At 26.6% G+C, this 20,265-nt stretch overlaps 1 protein-coding gene across 1 annotated transcript; it reads left to right on the forward strand.

The window, feature by feature from the left end:
* Nucleotides 1-15,223: 15,223 nt before the first annotated feature.
* LOC112775820 (E3 ubiquitin-protein ligase At1g63170) lies at nt 15,224-19,214 on the forward strand. Its single transcript, XM_025819703.2, has 5 exons — nt 15,224-15,400; nt 16,204-16,988; nt 17,998-18,123; nt 18,209-18,503; nt 18,728-19,214. The coding sequence occupies exons 2-5, from the start codon at nt 16,336-16,338 to the stop codon at nt 18,914-18,916; spliced, it is 1,263 nt and encodes a 420-aa protein (XP_025675488.1). The 5' UTR covers nt 15,224-15,400; nt 16,204-16,335; the 3' UTR covers nt 18,917-19,214.
* The last annotated feature ends 1,051 nt before the right edge of the window (nt 19,215-20,265 follow it).

The following is a 20,265-nucleotide window of genomic DNA, read 5'->3' on the forward strand; positions in this document are numbered from 1 at the left end:
CATAATACATATATATTGTCATCATGTCCCTTTTACTTTTTTTTTTCTTTTCACTTGTAATAATAATTTTCAATATGCCAAAATATAATGATAATAAACATATAAATCATTCAATCATCGGTCTTTAAAGCCTTGCTTAGCTTTATTCTCCAATTTTAGTTAAATATTAAAAAATAATTATCATGATTATGCATATATACCAATAAGAAGCATCCATATTTGCTTCTAACAATTCTTCTTCTTCTCTCTGTCTCTTTTGGACATTAACGAATATGATACATTTCTTTTTTTATTATTTTTTTCTTACACAACACACATCAACTCACATACCCACTTCTACTATTATTCTATTAACATGGTTTTATATTCCTTCATGAGAATTTAAATGGTTTAATTACTCTGCAGGTCCCTATAGTTTCACCGAATTTTCAATTAGGTCCCTATACTTTTTTCTTTTCAATTGGGTCCCTAGACATTAATTTTTTTTTCAATTTAGTACTTTCCATGACAAAATCATTTGAGATAACAGAATATTCTATTAAAAAAATCGAATATTCTTATAATTGGGTTAAAAAAAAAAAACTAAACCCACCTCTGATTTTTCAAAATTCCAAAACTACCCTTGACATTTTGTAGAACCCTAGCCAGCGCTTGAAGTCAGTGGCATTTCTCCTCTGTTCGCTGGTGTCGTCATCCATCTACGTTGTCGTCGTCCTTGGCGGTGTGAGCATCCGTCGTCGTCCGTCGTTCTTGGTCTATGCTGCACTGCTCTGCACTGTTAGTAGCAACTCCATAACACAGACGTCACTATCAAAGTCTTGGTTACCTCCAATTTCTCTTAAACTGAATTCATTGAGTTGAAGAATTCAAGAAAGAAAGAAGAACGAAATCGAAAATGGGTAATCAAAAGCAAATTCTCAAAGATCTCCAATTTGCACCCTTTCTCAGTTCACGTTCCAACATCAACTTCAAGGTGCAAAATACTCCTAATTAGCCTTTTCAATTTTGCATCTTATCTCAATTTAGGGTTTTAAATTTCATCGCAATGTGCCTAATTCCCTTTTATGTATTTTGTTTTTTTGGATAAATGGTGAAATTTGAGTGTGAGAAAACTAAGTCAAGGGTTTAGGATTTTTAATTTTTGTTCTTCTGTGGTAATTTAGGATAAGTGGCGAAATTTGAGCGTTAGCAATGGTACTCAAGGATCCAAAGAAAAATCTAGGATTCCTAGAATAAGGCCGCGGCCCCTGCTGCTGCTACCCAATTGTTGCTGGTAATGCTATTGTTGTTTTTGGGAAGATGCTACCCTGTCACGACTATGATTCATCAACCTGATCCTTCTGTTGGTGTAGGTGATTCCTCTCAAAATGACGAAGATGCTAAGAATCCTCTACAGTATGTGAATTAATGTCACTAATTTTATATGAATTATTGCAATTAAATGATGTGGATTAAGATTGTAATTCTGGTTAAAACTGTTGTATGCCTCAACAAAATAAGAAAGGTATTTTGTTACTTTTGAATTGTCCTGAGACTTGGTTGCTTTTGTTTATCTTCTCCCCAGGTACAATGCAATAATTTTAGAAGCGCGGTTAGCTCTGAAAGATGTTAAATCTGACATGAATGTCATTGTTAACTTTATTGAGGTCAGATTACGAACTTATAGCAAGTAAAGGTAGTAGTGAAGAAAGTGATGCTAATTCTCAGATTGTAAGTTAGTTTACTTGTCAGTTGTCAGCTTACCACTGTATTTCCAAGACATTTCTGTGGATTTTTTTCATCAATTATAAACTTGAAGGACTATAAGATATATAAAAAAAATTTAATTAAAAGTTTGTTATAAAACAGCATAACATATCATGAGGCATAGTGTTAATTCAGGAGTGTGCAGAGAAAATTTTGAACTATTTGTGTCTTATCTTTTGTTGATACTTGAGAAAATATGTATTGCTTGTTCTAGCCTGAATATAGAAAAAATTCATACCTTCAATATACTTTTGAATTTTTGTCAGTCAAATGGATTCTCTTGTTTGAAGAACTATATAGAAATAAGTTTTTTTAAACAATTCTAGTTATTTTTTTAAACAATTCGATCTGCAAAACAGGTAACGATTTCTGAATACTTATTTTTTGAATTGGTTTCTAAATTTTTTTTATGTAATGGTTTAAGGTTTCTAAATTTTTATGTAATGATTTCTATATATATTAGTGAGAAAAAGATTGAGCTGAGGAAACCTCATTTGGGTTTGGTTGGTAATGCGAAAATAGTTGTAGAGATTCTGGATAAGGAGACGGCAAAGATGAAGGCTTAGATTGCTAAGGATGTTATGCCATTCAATTTCTTGATGCCAATGAGTATCATAAGAATGTAATTCTTGGAGTCAGAAGCCGGCTCCGATAATGGTGTCTGAGGGTGCAAACACCATGGATGTAGGTATGACTGTGTTGGCTCAGACAGAGTCTAAGACGAGGTTCAGGTTTAATGCCATTGAAGTTAAGGTAGATACTACTGAACCCATGCTTATGTTTATCTATTTAATTGTCCTTCCATTGTGTTACATGGATTAATACCCTTATCTTTAGTTATATTTTCATCATCATATAATGAAATGGTTCTTATTTTAGTCTATACATGAAATTTTTACCGCCATTGTTTTGAATTAGGATCTTCTATGAACTATTTTATCTTTCTCTGTCCATAGCTAGTAGTTCTGTGATAGAGAGAATTACATAAGTTGGTGTAATTACTATGCGCCAACCTAAAATCCAAATTCATAGGAGACTTTTTCTACTAGTTACTAGTGAGTACTGAGTAGTGGTAAATGTAAATTATAAACGAATCTTGTTATCCTGAATTTGTCGGCATTATTTGCAAGAATTCCTTCTTTTGAAAACTAAATTATAAACAAGTCTGTGACTATTGATGATGTTTGTAATCGTTTAATCCAGGAATCTGGAGTGAAAATTCTGGACTGCTGCCTTATATGTCTTATCTTTTGTCGATACTTGAAAAAATATGTATTGCCTTATGTCTTATCTTTTTTTTTCAATCCAGACTTTAGTTCAGTACCAGTTACCTATGGTAGTGATTGTTTTCAACAATAGAGGTGTATATGGTGGTGACCGGAGAATTCCGAAGAGATGAATGGACCTCACAAGGATGATCCTACTCCGACTTCCTTTGTTTTGAAAGCAGGCTACTATGCTTTGGTTGAAGCTTTAGGTGAAAAAGACTATTTTATTGGGACACCTGATGAACTCAAGTTTGCTCTTTATTGTTGATTCCTATGTTGGTTGTGGGAGGCTTCAACACAAGAACTGATTTCTAGATTATCTGTATTACATTGAAATTACGTTTTCTATGATTTTCGTTTTTAGATTTCAAATTTCAATAACACAAATTACATAGCTTTGTGATTTTTTATAGTGTACCATGATATAATAAAGACACAAACTATATTCTATGAATCCACACAAATGTAAAATGTTACATGATCATAATAAATACTTGAATGATGAAAACTGAATTTTATACTACTATTTTTGTTTCATTTTATCCATTCTTTATTGTCTGTATGTTCTTAAGATAAGGTATTTTAAAAGCAAAAAAAAAAAAGAGAAAGTATTTTTAGTACAATTTGTATATAAACAAGCAAAAAAATGATAGTAACAAAATAAAAAGAATTATAGAAATATCTTTCATGTTGTAGAATCATTGAATAGGGATTATAGGAATATCTTTCATTGAATATTTATAGTTTTGTCGAATTTTCAATTAGGTCCCTATACTTTTTTTTCTTTTCAATTGGGTCTTAAGGATATACAAGTAATTTCATAATTTACTAATATTTTTTTTACGTTTAACATTAATAAGGACTAAATTGAAAAAAAATTAATATATAGGGACCCAATTAAAAAGAAAAAAAGTATAAGGACCTAATTAAAAATTCGATAAAATTATAAATAATTAAACCAATTTAAATTAGGTGCAGCTCCAAGTGAGACAAATAAAATTGTCATTTGACCTGCATACATTTCTTCAACAATACATTATACAAATGGGTTAATTATATATTGGGCTTAATTTCAGCTCATTTGAGGGCTTTTCTCTTTTGGGCTTTTAGCTATTCAAAATACTAAAATTTAAAATGACATTGTATCCTGACAAAAAAAAAAGTAACATTATATATCCCCACAAGTGTCACACTGTCACATGTTTTTGTTTATAAGCTAAACTAGCCTAAAATAAATTGAAGCCCAAATGTCACATGTTTTATATTATTTTATTATTTTAGCTTTTAAAACTTGGAATTACAATAATAATACAAGTCAATCAATTTAGGTTAGTCTAGTGATTAATTTACTAATCTGCTTAAATATTATTAGGAGTTTGAAATTCACATTATGCATATAATAATTTATTGACCAATAACCAACTCTTAAAAAAAATTAATTACTATTCAGTTTATAAATCGAAAGATATTGACATGTAATTATATTAAGTTAATAGTTAAAAATTATTAAATAATAATTTAATTAAATATTTTAAATTTCAATTATTATCTTCAAATAAAAATATTAATATAAAAATTTTTACTTTATAAATTTTTTCTTATTTTAAACTAGTGGTTAATCTTTAATATGTCTTATTTTACTTTGAGGTTTTATGGTGATCGCTCAACTTCTTTTCACTTTGCTTTCTTTAGTTAAAACTTAAAACACTTTTTTTATATCCATATATATCTATACCAATATATAATGAGGATATGGAAGTTTGGTATCCAAATCTTTCTTCCTATTTTACCCCTGTTTCTTTTTTAAACCAAAATGAGTTGACTCATGACAAACCTTAAAAATTGAACTATTTCCACGTACTCAAAAGACATAATATTTTGAAATTAAATTTATTAAATGTATTTTTATTTATAATAATTATTCATGATCATTTTTAAAAATTATTAAAAAATAAATAATTAATATAAATAACATTATACTACAATCATTATAATAATCTAAATAAAGTATTTAAAGTATCGAAATAATTAAATCTACAACACATGGTTTACATATTTTTTATGTCCAATATTTATTTTTTAAACAAAATTTACAGATAAAAGTGTACTCATTAATTAAATTTACAGATTTACAGATATATAAAAAAACTTGGTATACAATTTTTTCTTACTATTTTATCTCTGGTTATTTTTTTATTTATACACTGGATTCAATATATAAAAAAACTCTTACTACATCCTCCATATTTCTTATTTTTTATCAAGGAAAGAATTTACTCCACGATAGAATGTCAAACTAATTCCCATCAACCCACGATATATTTTAAAACTGTAAAAAACTGCTACTACTAAGTACTCGCTTTAAAAACTAACTCACTTTTAACTCTTAAGAGACTCTTTTCCTTTCAATCGTGCTCTCACAAACGTTTTTCCTCTGCATATTATTCCTATCTTTCTGACAAATAAAAATGGAAACTTCACGAAATTCACAGCCACGTCAACGTCGACCCAGTTGGACAGATTATGCTAGGCGAAGAAGACAGAACATGACCGAAGAACAGAGACAACAATACCTGGCTAGAAGATGTGCAAGTTATCGGGAGATGATTCGACAAGGAAAACAAGTTGCCATATCAACTGATACAACTTCAATGCCAAACACTGGTGGAGGTGCCGATTAACTACAAATATAGGGGTAGCCAGATTGACTGCAATTAGACAAATGGCCAGAGCTACCACTTATCATCAATCTGTTACGGGTAACACGATGACATCATTTAAATTTCTTTGTTATAAATTGAATTCGTTCTTAATAATTATATTTTACTTTTTAAAAATGCAGGAATGGAAGCGCATGGCAATAGAACTACCACAGGTACAGAAATAAAAATAACATAATTGGTTGCTATTTTATTATTAATATTTTGTAACAAAATTAATTAAATTAATATTACTATACATGGTTTACCATCCAAGCAATATCTTTCTTAATCAAACAATATATTAATCGTATATGAAGTTAAAAGTTAACATTCCAAATTTTTTATACATCATTCATCTATAAAAAATTTTTTTCAGAAATTAATGGTCAGTAATTAATAATAATATTTCTTTAATATATTTCATTCCCGTCGTCCAATATATAATATATAACGTAATATATAATTTTTATATATTTGTATTAAAAAATAAAAAAATGATGTCATGTAAGATTAACGACAAAAAGTACTTTTATATTAAAGTTTTTGATAATAATTTTATAATAAAAAATAAAATTTATATATTAAATTAATAAATCAATGCAACATTAAAATTCTTAATAACACTTTAATTTAATTTTTTTTAACTTTTTGTATTCTCAATTGGTAATGATATATAATTATAATAAATCAAAAATAAAATTAGGATATATCTCACCTACGTCAAATATAACAGCTATTTAAAATAATAAAAGTTATCTATCTATACCAATATATAATGGGAAAATACATGTTCTCATTTATTTTTTTTTATCCTTTTTTTTTATTAAAAAATGAACTTACCTACGAACAAAATTTAAAAATTGAACCACTTCTAATAAAGAAAACACATACTACGTACTTAGGATAAATGACACTCTGAAATAAAATTTATTAATTATATTTTTATCTTTAACTTTTCATGATATTTTTTTAAAATTTATTAAACTTTCAATAATTAATATAGATAACGTCATAACGTTATACTATAATAATCTATACCAATATATAAAGGCAATACTAGAGTTTGGTGTCCAATTTTGGTAGATATCATTTGCCCTCAAATAATTTATTTTACAAACTAAAATTATGGACAAAATAGTAAAAATACATTTTTGTTTTTAATTAAAAATCATTAACCCACAAAAAAGTCAAATAACTACCTACTAAAATGAAAACAATTTTGTTACTTCTATTAACTTCCCACTAAAATGAAAACAGTTCTGTTACTTCTATAAATATAACAACACATCTTCCATTGCTTCCATCCACTGCAGTTTGGATTTTACTTTTCTATATTTTTCTTGCTGTTTGGTTCTTCTCCTTCCTTCAACACTCTCGCCTCCATCCTCTTCCATTGCATTCATCCACTGCAGTTACAAATTTTATTCAATTACTACTTTTACGCATAACATTTACTTATATCTCTTCTTCTCTTTAGTTTACTTATCTAATCTATATTTTCAGTTATTTCTCTGCTTTTTTAATTTATTCCCAACTTTTGACGTATGAAACCAGTACTGTATCTCCGTTTATTTTTATCAATTTATTAGATTGATATATAACATTTAAATGTGGCAAGATAAGAACTATGTTATACATTTTTTATTGTTTTAATCTTTATGATTATTTTCTTCTCTTTATTTTTCTATCTCATGAACCATGTAAGTTTTAATTTATTATTTTTCATATATATTATACGTCTAACAACAATATATAGAGTCAATATAAAGAATTAACTATGACTTTGGTGTCTAATTCTTTGGACTATATTAATCCTACAATAAACTATTTTGGAAACTAAATTATAAGGACAAAATAGACATAAAATTTGTTTTGAAAAATTCAATAACTTCCTACTAAAATGACAGTTTTAAAAAATGTAAGACAGTCTGTAAATTGCTAATAAATAAAAAGAAAATGAACTGGTATGAATATCAATATCTTCACATTCTTCATCATCTTCATGCTTTGTTTAATTCTATGTTAGTTTTAGTTTATATTATTTGTTCTATCAATATCTTCATGCTTTGTTTAATTCTATGTTAGTTTTAGTTTATATAGTTTGTTCTATCAATGTCTTCGAATTCTTTATCATGTTCATATTTTGTTTAATTTTATATTAATTTTAATTTATATCCTTTTGTTTTGAGTACGTTATCCTTTCAGTAGTTTAGTTTTTACTTTTTTGTATTTTTCTTGCAACTGTTATTCTCCTTTCTTTAATACTCTCACCTTCGTCTTCTTCCATTGCCTTTATCAACTGCAGTTGTTAATTTCATTCAGTTTTACAGCGGTTACTACTTTCACATATAACATCCACTTATATCTTTTCTTCTCTTTAGTTTACTTATCTAATCTATATTTTCAATCATTCCTCTGTCTTTTTAATTTATTCTCAACTTTTGACGTATGAAAATACTACTAAGTCTTTTTTTTATCAATTTAATGTAGAAAAAAATATTTTTTTGTCTTATCAATTTGATGCAGAAAGAAAACAGTTTCTTTTTATTTGATATGTGTTTTATGTTTTTTATATATCCTTACCTATCACTAATTGAATGAAAGAGTTCCATAAATATTTTGTTAACTTATTTTTTTAAATTACTTTGTAATAATATTTTTTAAATTTTTTAAAATATTAATTATGTAGAGTATTATGTTCAAAATTTGAATACATAAATATTTACTTTGAAAATAAATTAAATTATTAATTTTGTCTACCACAATATTATTTATTTTGCATATTGGCTAAGTTATATGATTGGCATATATATATATAGGACACAAGAAAATTCGCACCCATCAAAGATTCGTTAAAAACATTAATATGTTAATTTTCTAAACTATCTAAGCTATTAATTATGTAGAGTACTGGATTTGATATTTAATTATATAGAGTACTATGGTTGACATTTATTAATTTCCTAAATTGTATTGCAAAAAAATTAGTTAATTTTATATTATTTATTTGTCACATAATTAACATATAACACATAAAAAAAAGCCTACACCTATCAGTAGAATGAAAAATTCTCACACATATTTTGTTTATTTCTTTTTTTTATTTGTAATCTATTTTACATTGGATAATATTATTTTTATTAATTATTAGTTCGACATATAACACAACAAATGTAGCAATATAAAAACTTTGTTAATTGATTTTTTAAATGATCTGGTGACCTAAGATAAGAATTTTGTTAATTGATTTTGTTAATCTCTTTTTTATTTTTAATCTATTTTATATTAGATAATATTTTTTTTTTATTAATTATTAGATTTACATATAACATTTAAATGTGGCAAAATAAAAACTATGTTATACATTTTTTATTATTTTAACCTTTATAATTATTTTCTTCTCTTTATGTTTCTAACTCATGAGCCATGTAAGTTTTAATTTATTGTATTTTTCTTTTACTTTAAAAACTTTAGGGGTCTAATGATCTTTCGTTTAAACAATTCCAATTATACAATCAAAAAGTAGTTCAAGAGAATAGGTTTGAATTTTGGTAATTTATTAAGTCTAATTTTTATACAAAAGGTTAAAAATATTCTGAATTTAAAAAACTATTTAATAATAAAATTGAGTTTGTTCAAAATCGTAGAGAGAGAAAAAAAAGTTAAAATTTTTTAACTAATTACAAAAATTCACCACCATCAAAGACATTAAATTTGAGTATATTAAGTGAGGATTAATAAGAAGCAAACCAGAACGATAAATCTAAAAGTTTTCAAAACTATTTTATGAACAAACAAAATAACAAACAAAATAATAAAAAGATTCGCATTAGATTATGAAAGTTAATCTCATCCTTATAATACAATGGCATTATTTCAAAACATGTAAAATAAAAAAATAAATTGCACTTAAATTAATGTGCACAATAAATAAATGTAAAACTTAGATAGTAGCAGTCAAATATGAATAGCAATGGTTGCCTTTTGTCCCAATGTACTATATTAAATTGCGACTTAAATTTATAATTATTAGTTTAAAAACTTATAATTATGTATTTTTTTATTATTTTAGTTAAAAGTAATATACGTTGATATTGTTTTTTAGGATTATTGACATCAAATTTTGATAATTTGAAAAAAATTAAATGCTTTATATCTTACTTCTTTTAACAAAACTTCAACAACTCATAAAAGTTAACAGAACAGATAGTTATAAATCAAAGTGATAGACAAGATTGAAAGTTGCGATAATAATACTTGGTGATAATTAATTACGGTCGAGTGAAGAGAAGGTGGAAGGAGAAGAAAAAAATGAGAAAGGAGAACAAGGTAATATAATAATGGCGATGAAACCATGACAAGTATGTGTATAAAGAATAATAATAAGAAAAAAAGTGTTTGATATAATAAAGGGATATAATAAAATATAAATTAATAATTTTGAAAAAATAACAAAATTAAAGATAATTTAAAAAAATTAAATATAAAATTAAAAAGAAAATTAAAATATTTTTTATCAATTAGAATTATGCATGAAGATAAATAATAGTGTTTTAAATACAAATTTTTATCTCGACTTCAAATTAAATACTATTAAAAATAAATAACTAAACTTAATAACGTTTATAAATAGTTAATTTATAAATAATGTTTTTAAATTTTTATTTTGATTTTGTTACCTATAATAACAACATACTAAATTTGTTTAAAATCTTATTTAATTTAAATTTATAAATTTTATACGTTCTAAAAGTTAATTTGATAATTTGGATAAAAATTTTAAATACTTTATGTCTTACTTCTTTTAGCGAAACTTCAACAACTCAAAAGTTAATATAATAGATGGTTATAAATCAAAGTGATAGACAATATTAAAAATTGCGATAATAATACTTGGTAATAATTAATTACGGTCGGGTGAAGAGAAGGTGCAAGAAGAAGGAAAAAATGAGAAAGAAAAATAAGGAAATATAATAATGGCGATCAGATAATGATAAGTATGTGTTTAGAGAAAGATAGTAAGAGAAAGAATAATATTTAATATAGTAAGGGGATATAATAAAAATATAAATTAAAAATTTTAAAAATAATAAGATTAAAAAAATTTAAAAATTAAATATAAAATTTAAAAAATAAAATATTTTTTAACAATTGGAATGATGCACGAAGATAAAGAGTCTTTTGAATATAAATTTTTATGTCGGTCTCAAATTAAATACTATTAAAAATAAATAATTAAACTACTTAATAACGTTTATGGTCAATAAATTGATAGTTTTTCAAAACTCGAAAAGTTATTGATAACGAGATTTATGATGAATTATGAATGATTTTTTCTAAATACATAATTTTTATACTCTCCTATTTTTTATTAATTATTCTTACAGTTTGATATTTAAAACAAAAAAAAAATAAGCACTCACATTTCTTCTATCTTTCACTATTTATAAAAAAATGAAGGCCTCTTTATATTCAGATTCATATTTTGACCTACCACTTAAAATATATGAAGACAAATATGAATATTCATGACATTTAAGTAAAAATTATTTTTTGTAAATAACTAACATATATTTTGGTTTATGTATACTCTTTTTGAATTAGGATAATGTTATTATCATTTTTTAAACTATATTTTTTCTGGTAATATATATACCTCTCTATTGCGAGTTTTTATAATTTAATATTTTAAAAAAAATTTATAGTAATTTTAATTTTAATAAAATATGATATAAATAAGGTCACGTCAATATTAAAATAAAAAATACTTATCTAATAAATTTAAAGAGGGAATAATATATTAAGAAAAAAAATCAAATTAATTTTTTAAAAATAATAGAAAAGCGGCTGAACAGGCACGATAGTGCCTGTTGAGCCGCTAGTTACCATAATAATTATAGTTATTAAATTCAACCAACCGAATTGAGTGCAAACTGCAAAGAAGTCAATCAATTTAAGAACTAAATCGTTTGGACACAAGTCTTTGAAGAATCAAACTTGATACTTTCATGTTCTTCCACTTTTCAAATATCTTATAAAATTATTTTATAATTCTTTGGGTTAAAATAATAATAAATCTTCTAATGTTACTATTAAGTATTAACTGGATATGTCTAAAATCAGCCCAATCATGCATTAGATGCATCACCTTTTATGAACCATTAGATTTTAATAAATAAAAATCAAAGGATATTATGAAAGAGGAATATTGATAGATTTTATAAATATAGAATATATTGGTATATACATACATAAATATATTTTAATATAGAATATTTTAAAAATGGTAAGTATAATCTTTTACTTTAAAATAAATATAAAACATATAAATATATAAAAAATATTTTTTATTTATTAAAATTAATTATTATACAGTACTATTTTAATTACATAATATAAAAAATTAAATTATTTTATATTACTTGACAATAATTAAATTATTTTATATTATTAAAAAATAATTAAATTATTCATTAAAAAATATTTATTAATAGTTAAATTTATTAAAAATATATTATTATATAACATAATTTTTTATTCAAATATTTGTAAACATACATTTTATTCAAAATAATATATATAATATTATTTTAACAAAATTAATTATTATATAATATTTGAAAAAAGTGTAATATTTTTATGTATTATATATAATTTAAAAAAATATTTTGACAAAATTAATTTTAAAAATATTAAACATGTAATATTTTTATGTATTATATATCACAATAAATGTGAAACAATAAACGTGTAATATCACAATAAAAAATTTAAAAAATAATATTTTCATATATTATATATAATATTTTAAATAATTTTATTTTAATAAATATTTTGATTAAAAAGTATATTATATAATAATATATTTAACAAAATAATTAGTTAATAAATTTTAAATATAATAATTTAATTATTTATTAAATAATATAAAATAAATTTTAATTATTTTATATTTTTATATTGTAATTTAAAATATCATTTTAATATAATTTTTTAATGTTATAATTTTTTTTACATAATAATTAATCTTAATAAATAAAAAATACATATATTTTTTATATTTATCTATTATATATTTTTTGGAAACAAAATTTTCTACCTTTATATAATAAAATATGTGATAATCTTCTTAAAGTTCTACCAAGAGCACATTTTTATATAGTTCGAATTAGAGCCACTCGAATTATACACACACTAACACACACTAATTCGAATCACCTTGATTCGAATTACACACACTAACACACACTAATTCGAAATAGCATCATTCGAACTAGCCATTTTGTCGTGCCCATAGTAATTCGAAACAGGCTATTTTAAATTACTCCCTGTTTTTCCTATATAAGGAGTTCGAAGTAACCTCATTCAAACCACTATTCCAAATTCATGCCCACTAAATCCCAGAGAAAACGACCCAGTACGACTCCAACAAAGGCTTGAGCAGAATATTTACCCGATGGGGATAATCCGGACCAACTTTATCGTTTGGATGAAGTAGCCCATATAGCTGGTGTTATCAATGAAGATGTTAGTGCGAACATGTTCTTTTAAAATATGAGTGAATAAATTTTTTTTTTAATATATTTTTACCTTTGGTGTGTTAGAATGGTAGTCATTATGTACCGTTGCTAAGTTAGATAAGAGTGCAATACAAGTGGTTTTGTTAGGGATTTTGTTGGTGGTTTTAAAAGTGAATGATATTAGTGGTTTTGTTAGTGATTTTGTTAGTGAATGATGTTAGCGAATGATGTTAGTGGTTTTGTTAGTAGTTTTGAAAGTGAATGATGTTAGTGGTTTTGTTAGTGGTTTTGATAGGGAATGATGTTAGTGGTTTTGTTAGTGGCTTTGCTAGTGGTTTTGTTAGTGAATGATGTTAGTGATTTTGTTAGTGGTTTTGTTAATGAATAATGTGAGCGAATGGTGTTAGTAGTTTTGTTAGTGAATGATGTTAGTGGTTTTATTAGTGGTTTTGTTAGTGGTTTTGTTAGTGAATGATATTTTATTAGTGAATGATTAAAAAATTAACTAGAAAAATAAAAAATATTTGAAAATAATAAAAAATAAAAAATATCTTATTATAAATATATAATTTAAATATTATATATATGAAACTATAAATATTAAATTTAAAATAAAATTTAAATTATTATCTCTTAATATTACAACAAATAAATATAAATAAGAAAGACTAGAGGAGAGAGTCATGAGGTAACATATATATTAAAGAGTCTAAAGAATAAAAGAATATATATTAATCCTATATCAGCCACTATTACATACACACATATGATACATATACGTAGTTGATACATATTATTTATTCAATTTTTTTAAAAAAATTAAAAAAATAATATTTTCATGTATTATATATACTATTTTAAATAAATTATATTTAGACAAATATTTGATAAAAAAAATTATATTATATAATAATAATTTTAATAAAAGTAATCAGTTAAGTATTGAATATAATAATCTAATTATTTATCAAATAATATAAAATAAAATTTAATTATTTTATATTTTTATGTTACAGTTTAAAATATTATTTTAATATAATTTTTTAATATTATAAAAAATTTTTTGCATAATAATTAATTTTAATGAATAAAAAATATTTATATGTTTTATATTTTTAATTACCTAAGTTTGATTAGTTTAGATCTTACTCATATAAGTAAATATATCATGTAATAGGCATGTATTTAGAATTATATTATTTATTCTATTTAAAAAAATTAAAATATTAATATTTTTATTTATTATATATAATATTTTAAATAAATTATATTTTTAAAATATTTTGATAAAAAAATATATTATATAATAATATCTTTAACAAAAATAGTTAATTAATAAATTTTGAATATAATAATCTAATTATTTATCAAGTAATATAAAATAAAATTTTAATTATTTTATATTTTTATATTAGAGTTTAAAATATTATTTTAATATAATTTTTTGATATTATAAAATTTTTTTGTATAATAATTAATCTTAATGAATAAAAAATACTCATATATTTTATATTTATATATTTTATATTTAATTAAAAATAAAAGATTTTGTTATTATTTAAAATATTTTATATTAAAATATTATCATTTAAAATATTTAATTATGTATATTTTATATTTATTAGAGTTTATTAATACTCTTCTTTTATATTAATTTTCAATTTTCATCTAATATAATATAATAATCTATATAAATATAACATATCCAATAAGTATATAATTATTGTGCTCATTTTACTATTTTAGACATTTCCAGTATTAACTCTCAGATAATCACCCCAAAAAAAAAAAAAAAAAAAACTCTCCGATAAGGATAAGGTTGAAAAGTGGCCCCACTTTATATCCCAGAAATAATAATAACATGGACACTGAAGTTCCATCACCTACTTAAAACCTGAAATTATAAACCGTACGATTGAAAACAAGTTCCCATCCAACGGTTCAGAAGCGTCCAAAACAAAAACACTGCATACAACTCAAACAAGCTATTATTTTCAGCGTTACACCTTCTCTTCTTTGTTTCTCTCTCTGAAACGCTTTCTTTGGTTGGTAAATTTGTTGTTAGAAAAAATAAAAAAAAAGGGGGGAAAAATTGGAAGGGGAAGAAACGGTGTTGAGCATCGAAAACCCCTTCTCTTGCATCAACGAAATTCAGCTCAATCAGGTGCAGTTTTTTTCTTCTTCCTTCTCGTCAAGTCTAAAATTTTCAACTTTAGTCTTCGCATTTTCAAAATAGGGTTTTATGCTCTCTGCAAATGCTGCGTCTTTTATTTTTATATTTATTTTTCGGTTAGATTTTGTTAATTACTACAATTCAACAGGTTTGGAATAGGTTTTTTATTTCTCCCTTTGAATTGCTGGGTTGGCTGGGTGAGTTAATATATTTATATTTTGGGGGTGGGGGTAATTTAATTTTGAGTATGTTAGATTTTTGTAGGGCTTTCAACTTAGAATTTGGAATGAAGTAGGGTTCTGTTTTATCGAGAGCGTTTCGATTTTGGTCACTATTTAGTCACCTGAAGGCATAAACCCTGGTTCCTCTAATTCCGTGTTCATAGGTGATGATGCTAGGTTGTTTCAGTTTATCAATCTAAATTACGCTGAAATTGCAGCCTTAATGTACAGCTTTAGAAGGAATTTGTGGGGGGAAAGGGGGGGGGTGATTCACCATTTCTTCCCTCAAGATTATTAATGTGTTCTTGCTAATATAAGCTCAATATAATGTTTTGTCAGATCAAGATATTCTTCATGTAGTAGTGCCATTTATAATAAAATTTTATGGTTACAGCTCAACATAATGTTTTGCTAATCCTGGTTGATTGTATGAAGGACTCTGATCTTATATGAATTGAAGTTGAAGTTGTCATTTATTCATTTATTTTTCCACTTTTAAGATATAGCAAATGTTGGAAACAGACTATGTACTTTGGTAATTAGACTTGCTAACAATCTATGATACTTCAACAGGACAAGAACTTGATATTTTACGACGCATAGTGCAAAGTGCTGCAAGATTTTGTGGCACTTGCCACAGTATATTAAAGCAGATTAATGTTTGGGAAGATCTTTGTATTATTGTCTTCTGGTATGGTAATTTAGATGGATATCACCGACACGCAACGGAATAGTAACACTGAAAGTGATCTATGTCCATTGCTGATGGAGCAGCTGGTATCCCGCAATGATCATCAGCACATAATTGATATTGCAAGGAACAATGATGGGTTATCCAACTCATCTAATAATCAACGCCCTGCAGTGCATGAAAATCAACCTAGTGTCAGCACGGATGTCCATACCCGTGAAACAGCTTCATTTGCTTCACCTAGATTTAGTCCTAGAAGTTCCACATTGACAAGAGGAGAGGGGTACAATCATCGCAGAAGGAGCCCACTAAATTCTGGTCTATGGGTCTCTGTTGAGCTTTTTGTCACTGTGGGTCAGATCATAGCATCTGTTGTTGTCTTGTCAATGTCAAGTGATGAACATCCCCAAGCCCCATTGTTCGCATGGATTGTGGGTTATGCAGCTGGTTGTGTTGCTACTCTTCCTATTCTTTACTGGCGATATCAAAACTATAATCAAATTGCGGAACCAGATATATCTCAATCATCTCAAGGATCTTCTTTAAGTAACCCTTCAGAAACTACTTATACTGCCATATCTGTTACCCATAATTCGAACAGCGACAATAGTCACACTACAGAATTGTCTGCAGGAAGTGCTAGAATTCCTGGAGTGTTTAGTTCTAGGTACGCATTTCATTTTTTGCAAGCTCTGATACTTTTGTTTTCATGGTTATGAGATTTGTTTAATTATTTATTTGTCCTTTTTTGGCACAAAGTTCTTCATATCGAAAAACAATAGAATGAGTAGATACTGGTGTTCCATAATCCACATTTTCCGCTTAAGTTTGTTGGTATAAATTATAAGTCAATTTGAGTATACAACATAACCATATCTTAGAATTGATTTGGATATTATGCTCATTTGGTGAAACCATTCTGAGCCTTTGTCAGGCTTTATTGAAATATAGATTTCTTAATCATTTGGATGATATTCAGGGCTTAGAAGAAGTTGGGGATATAACAATTTTAGAACAAGATTTTGTGTAGTTTGTTCTGAACTAGAGCCAAACAGACCCCAAATAGGGTACTTGCAGTGAACATGATCAGATTCATGGACCCTAGTCCAGATGGAGTAGGTAATGGGTGAAGCTGTCTTTTGTTCTCATCCATTGTTGGTATCATTTGGGAGAAAATAGTTGTAAAATTTAGGTGTGAATTCTTTAAAAATATTGTTAGCCATGAAATTTGTTGGTTTCCCCTTTGTCTTTCGTTTTTACAGAATTTTTTTTTCTAGAATATAACTGGCAAGCTATAGCTTGATGAGTTGATTTTAAATTTAAAACTAAAATCATATTAACGTGAAGCCGACTACTAAGTCCTATAAACCTTTTGAGCCTTTTAAAAATTGTGACACCTTGTTTCCGCTTAGTTATTCTGTGTTAAATTCAAGTTAATACAGAACCCGAACAACATCGTTCTATATTGTTCTGCATCTGGATTTAATCAATGTATTGCATAGGAGAACTTTCTTGTTCTTGCTTCCTTTAATATCAGTGAGTTGGGAAAGGGAAGTTTCCGTTATCATATATACCAAATTTATGCAGCTTATTTCCTGAGTTATTGAATCCCAAAGTACAAAACAAATTTATTGAAATACTCATTTTCATCTGATAAGTTCATTGGAAAATTCCAGGTTTAATGGATTAGTAGACCATTTCAAGATGGCCTTGGATTGCTTCTTTGCAGTTTGGTTTGTCGTAGGCAATGTGTGGATCTTTGGAGGTCACACTTCTCCTTCCGATGCTCCAAAATTGTATAGGTAATGTCATAACCCAAACAGTTTATTTTCACTTTATTTTTCACTTTCTCAGGTCTTCTAACAATATAGGTTTCTATCTGTGCAGGTTATGTATAGTCTTCCTTACCTTCAGCTGCATCGGATATGCCATGCCCTTTATACTGTGTGCAACAATTTGTTGCTGCCTACCTTGCATAATTTCTGTCTTCGGCATTCCTGAGGATTTTTCACCAAACAGAGGAGCCTCAATAGAATCCATTAACGCTCTGCCAATCTACAAGTTCAAATTGAAAAAAAATGAAAATAGTGGTGTTGAGGATGTCAATACCACTGCTGAAGATGACGGTGGAATTTTAGCTGCTGGGACTGAAAAGGAACGGCCTATATCAGGAGAAGATTCTGTAAGTTTTTGTTGGATATGTTTGGTAGTATTCATACTTCAGGCAATGTTGTTTAGGTTTAACTTTGCGTGTGCCTATATTCGATAATTATCGTGTCAATGATTCTCGTTACCCTCGCGCACCTTCTGAGGGGGAAAAAGAAGGAAAATCAAAATTAAGTATATACAGGTTTGACTTGGTTGGTTGTAAATTAATATCTTTTATCTTTCATGACTTAATTGCAGGCTTGCTGCATTTGCTTGGCAAAATATGTAGACAACGACGAACTTCGGGAGCTACCATGCTTTCATATCTTTCATGTAGGATGTATTGATAAATGGTTAAAGATAAATGCATCCTGTCCTCTTTGTAAATATGAAGTTGGTACAAACAATGAAGGGGCACATTCGGCCATGGGTTCCAATCAGCATTAGATGAGAAAACAAAAAGGGAGACGATTCTGTTGTTCGGTGGTATTCAATGTGCTAGTAATTGCTTACATGAAGTCACGTTACCAAAGAAGTTGCATTTTCCCTGATATTGGTCATATTTGGGTTCTTGCCTTGAAGTGTTTCTGTTTTTTGTTGCTAGAGAGATGAAGATAGATGCAACATTAGCACCTTTCCCCAATTTTCCATATCAAGTGTTGTTCTAGAATATAGGCTACACTAATCTTGTATTGTATGTATGTACATTGTAACCAAATATAATCAAAATGTTGATTTTGATTTACCTTGAGTTTAAAGTTATTCAGAAATAATTATACAAACCCGGCGGATTCAGTTACACAGGGAGTCAATATTCACTGAAATCTAAACATAACTATTATACACTCCTTTCAGATTTAACAGTATATGATCATCACGAAAACATGGACATTGTATCAAATTGTAGATAATCTATTATTATCTATTACACAATGTTAAACATGGTGGAAGTTGTCTTAGATGATCTTTCGCTAACTAAGCCAAAAAAGAGTTGACACAGGTAGTAGATACTCTAAATCATATTATGCAATCATGCAGGTTAGATCCTTTCTTCGGTTGTGAGGGCTCCTATACAATTTATAACATATCTGTGTAAGCGCTTACAAGCTGAAATATATTTTATTCTGTTGCCCCAGGTGAAAAAAGACACGTGTCATTTTCCCATCATTTTCCTACCAATATCAAGATTCAAGAGTGTGGGAATAATTGCAACTGGTAGTTATACTCGTTCTTTGTTTAGTGGTCCACTACTAGAGTACCAAGTATTTTAAGATTTGAAATCATGTCTTCGAAAAGCGTGAAGGACCATGTTATTACTTATTATTGCACAATCAGGTAACCGAGTGTAAAATACACTAATTATCGCTACGTCACACACACCGAAATGTCACCAAACTCAAGACAGACTTTCCCCTTTCGAGTTCCGCTAGAGAGACAATGACTTATTTATACAATGTCTACAATGGACTATATGAGTTACAAAATGAACATTCTCATACTATCTAGAATAACCATCCGAGTATTAGGGATAATAAACATCTTCCCAAAAGCTTAAACTGATTTTCAGGTTCATCAAGGATCGAACTCTTGACCTTTCGGATCTATAGTTCTAATATCATGTCATGATACCACTCATTCCAAAAGCTTCAGCTGATGAAAAAAAGTAACACTAATGATTATATTTCTAATACTCTCTAAACCTCCATTGTACGTATTGTACAAATATTCCATTGGCTCCTCATACTTTCCCCTTTCGATATATATACATGGCCGAGTTAGTTATAGATACTTCTCTT

The sequence above is a fragment of the Arachis hypogaea genome, chromosome 19, assembly GCF_003086295.3.
Source record: "Arachis hypogaea cultivar Tifrunner chromosome 19, arahy.Tifrunner.gnm2.J5K5, whole genome shotgun sequence".
Taxonomy (NCBI): Eukaryota; Viridiplantae; Streptophyta; class Magnoliopsida; order Fabales; family Fabaceae; genus Arachis; species Arachis hypogaea.

Bases quoted from the DNA above. Each gene is read 5' to 3' on its own strand.
- LOC112775820 (XM_025819703.2), top strand. From the start codon at position 16,336: ATGGATATCACCGACACGCAACGGAATAGTAACACTGAAAGTGATCTA. The intron at 16,989-17,997 runs GTACGCATTTCA...GGAAAATTCCAG, and splicing joins CCTGGAGTGTTTAGTTCTAG to GTTTAATGGATTAGTAGACC. The intron at 18,504-18,727 runs GTAAGTTTTTGT...ACTTAATTGCAG, and splicing joins CTATATCAGGAGAAGATTCT to GCTTGCTGCATTTGCTTGGC.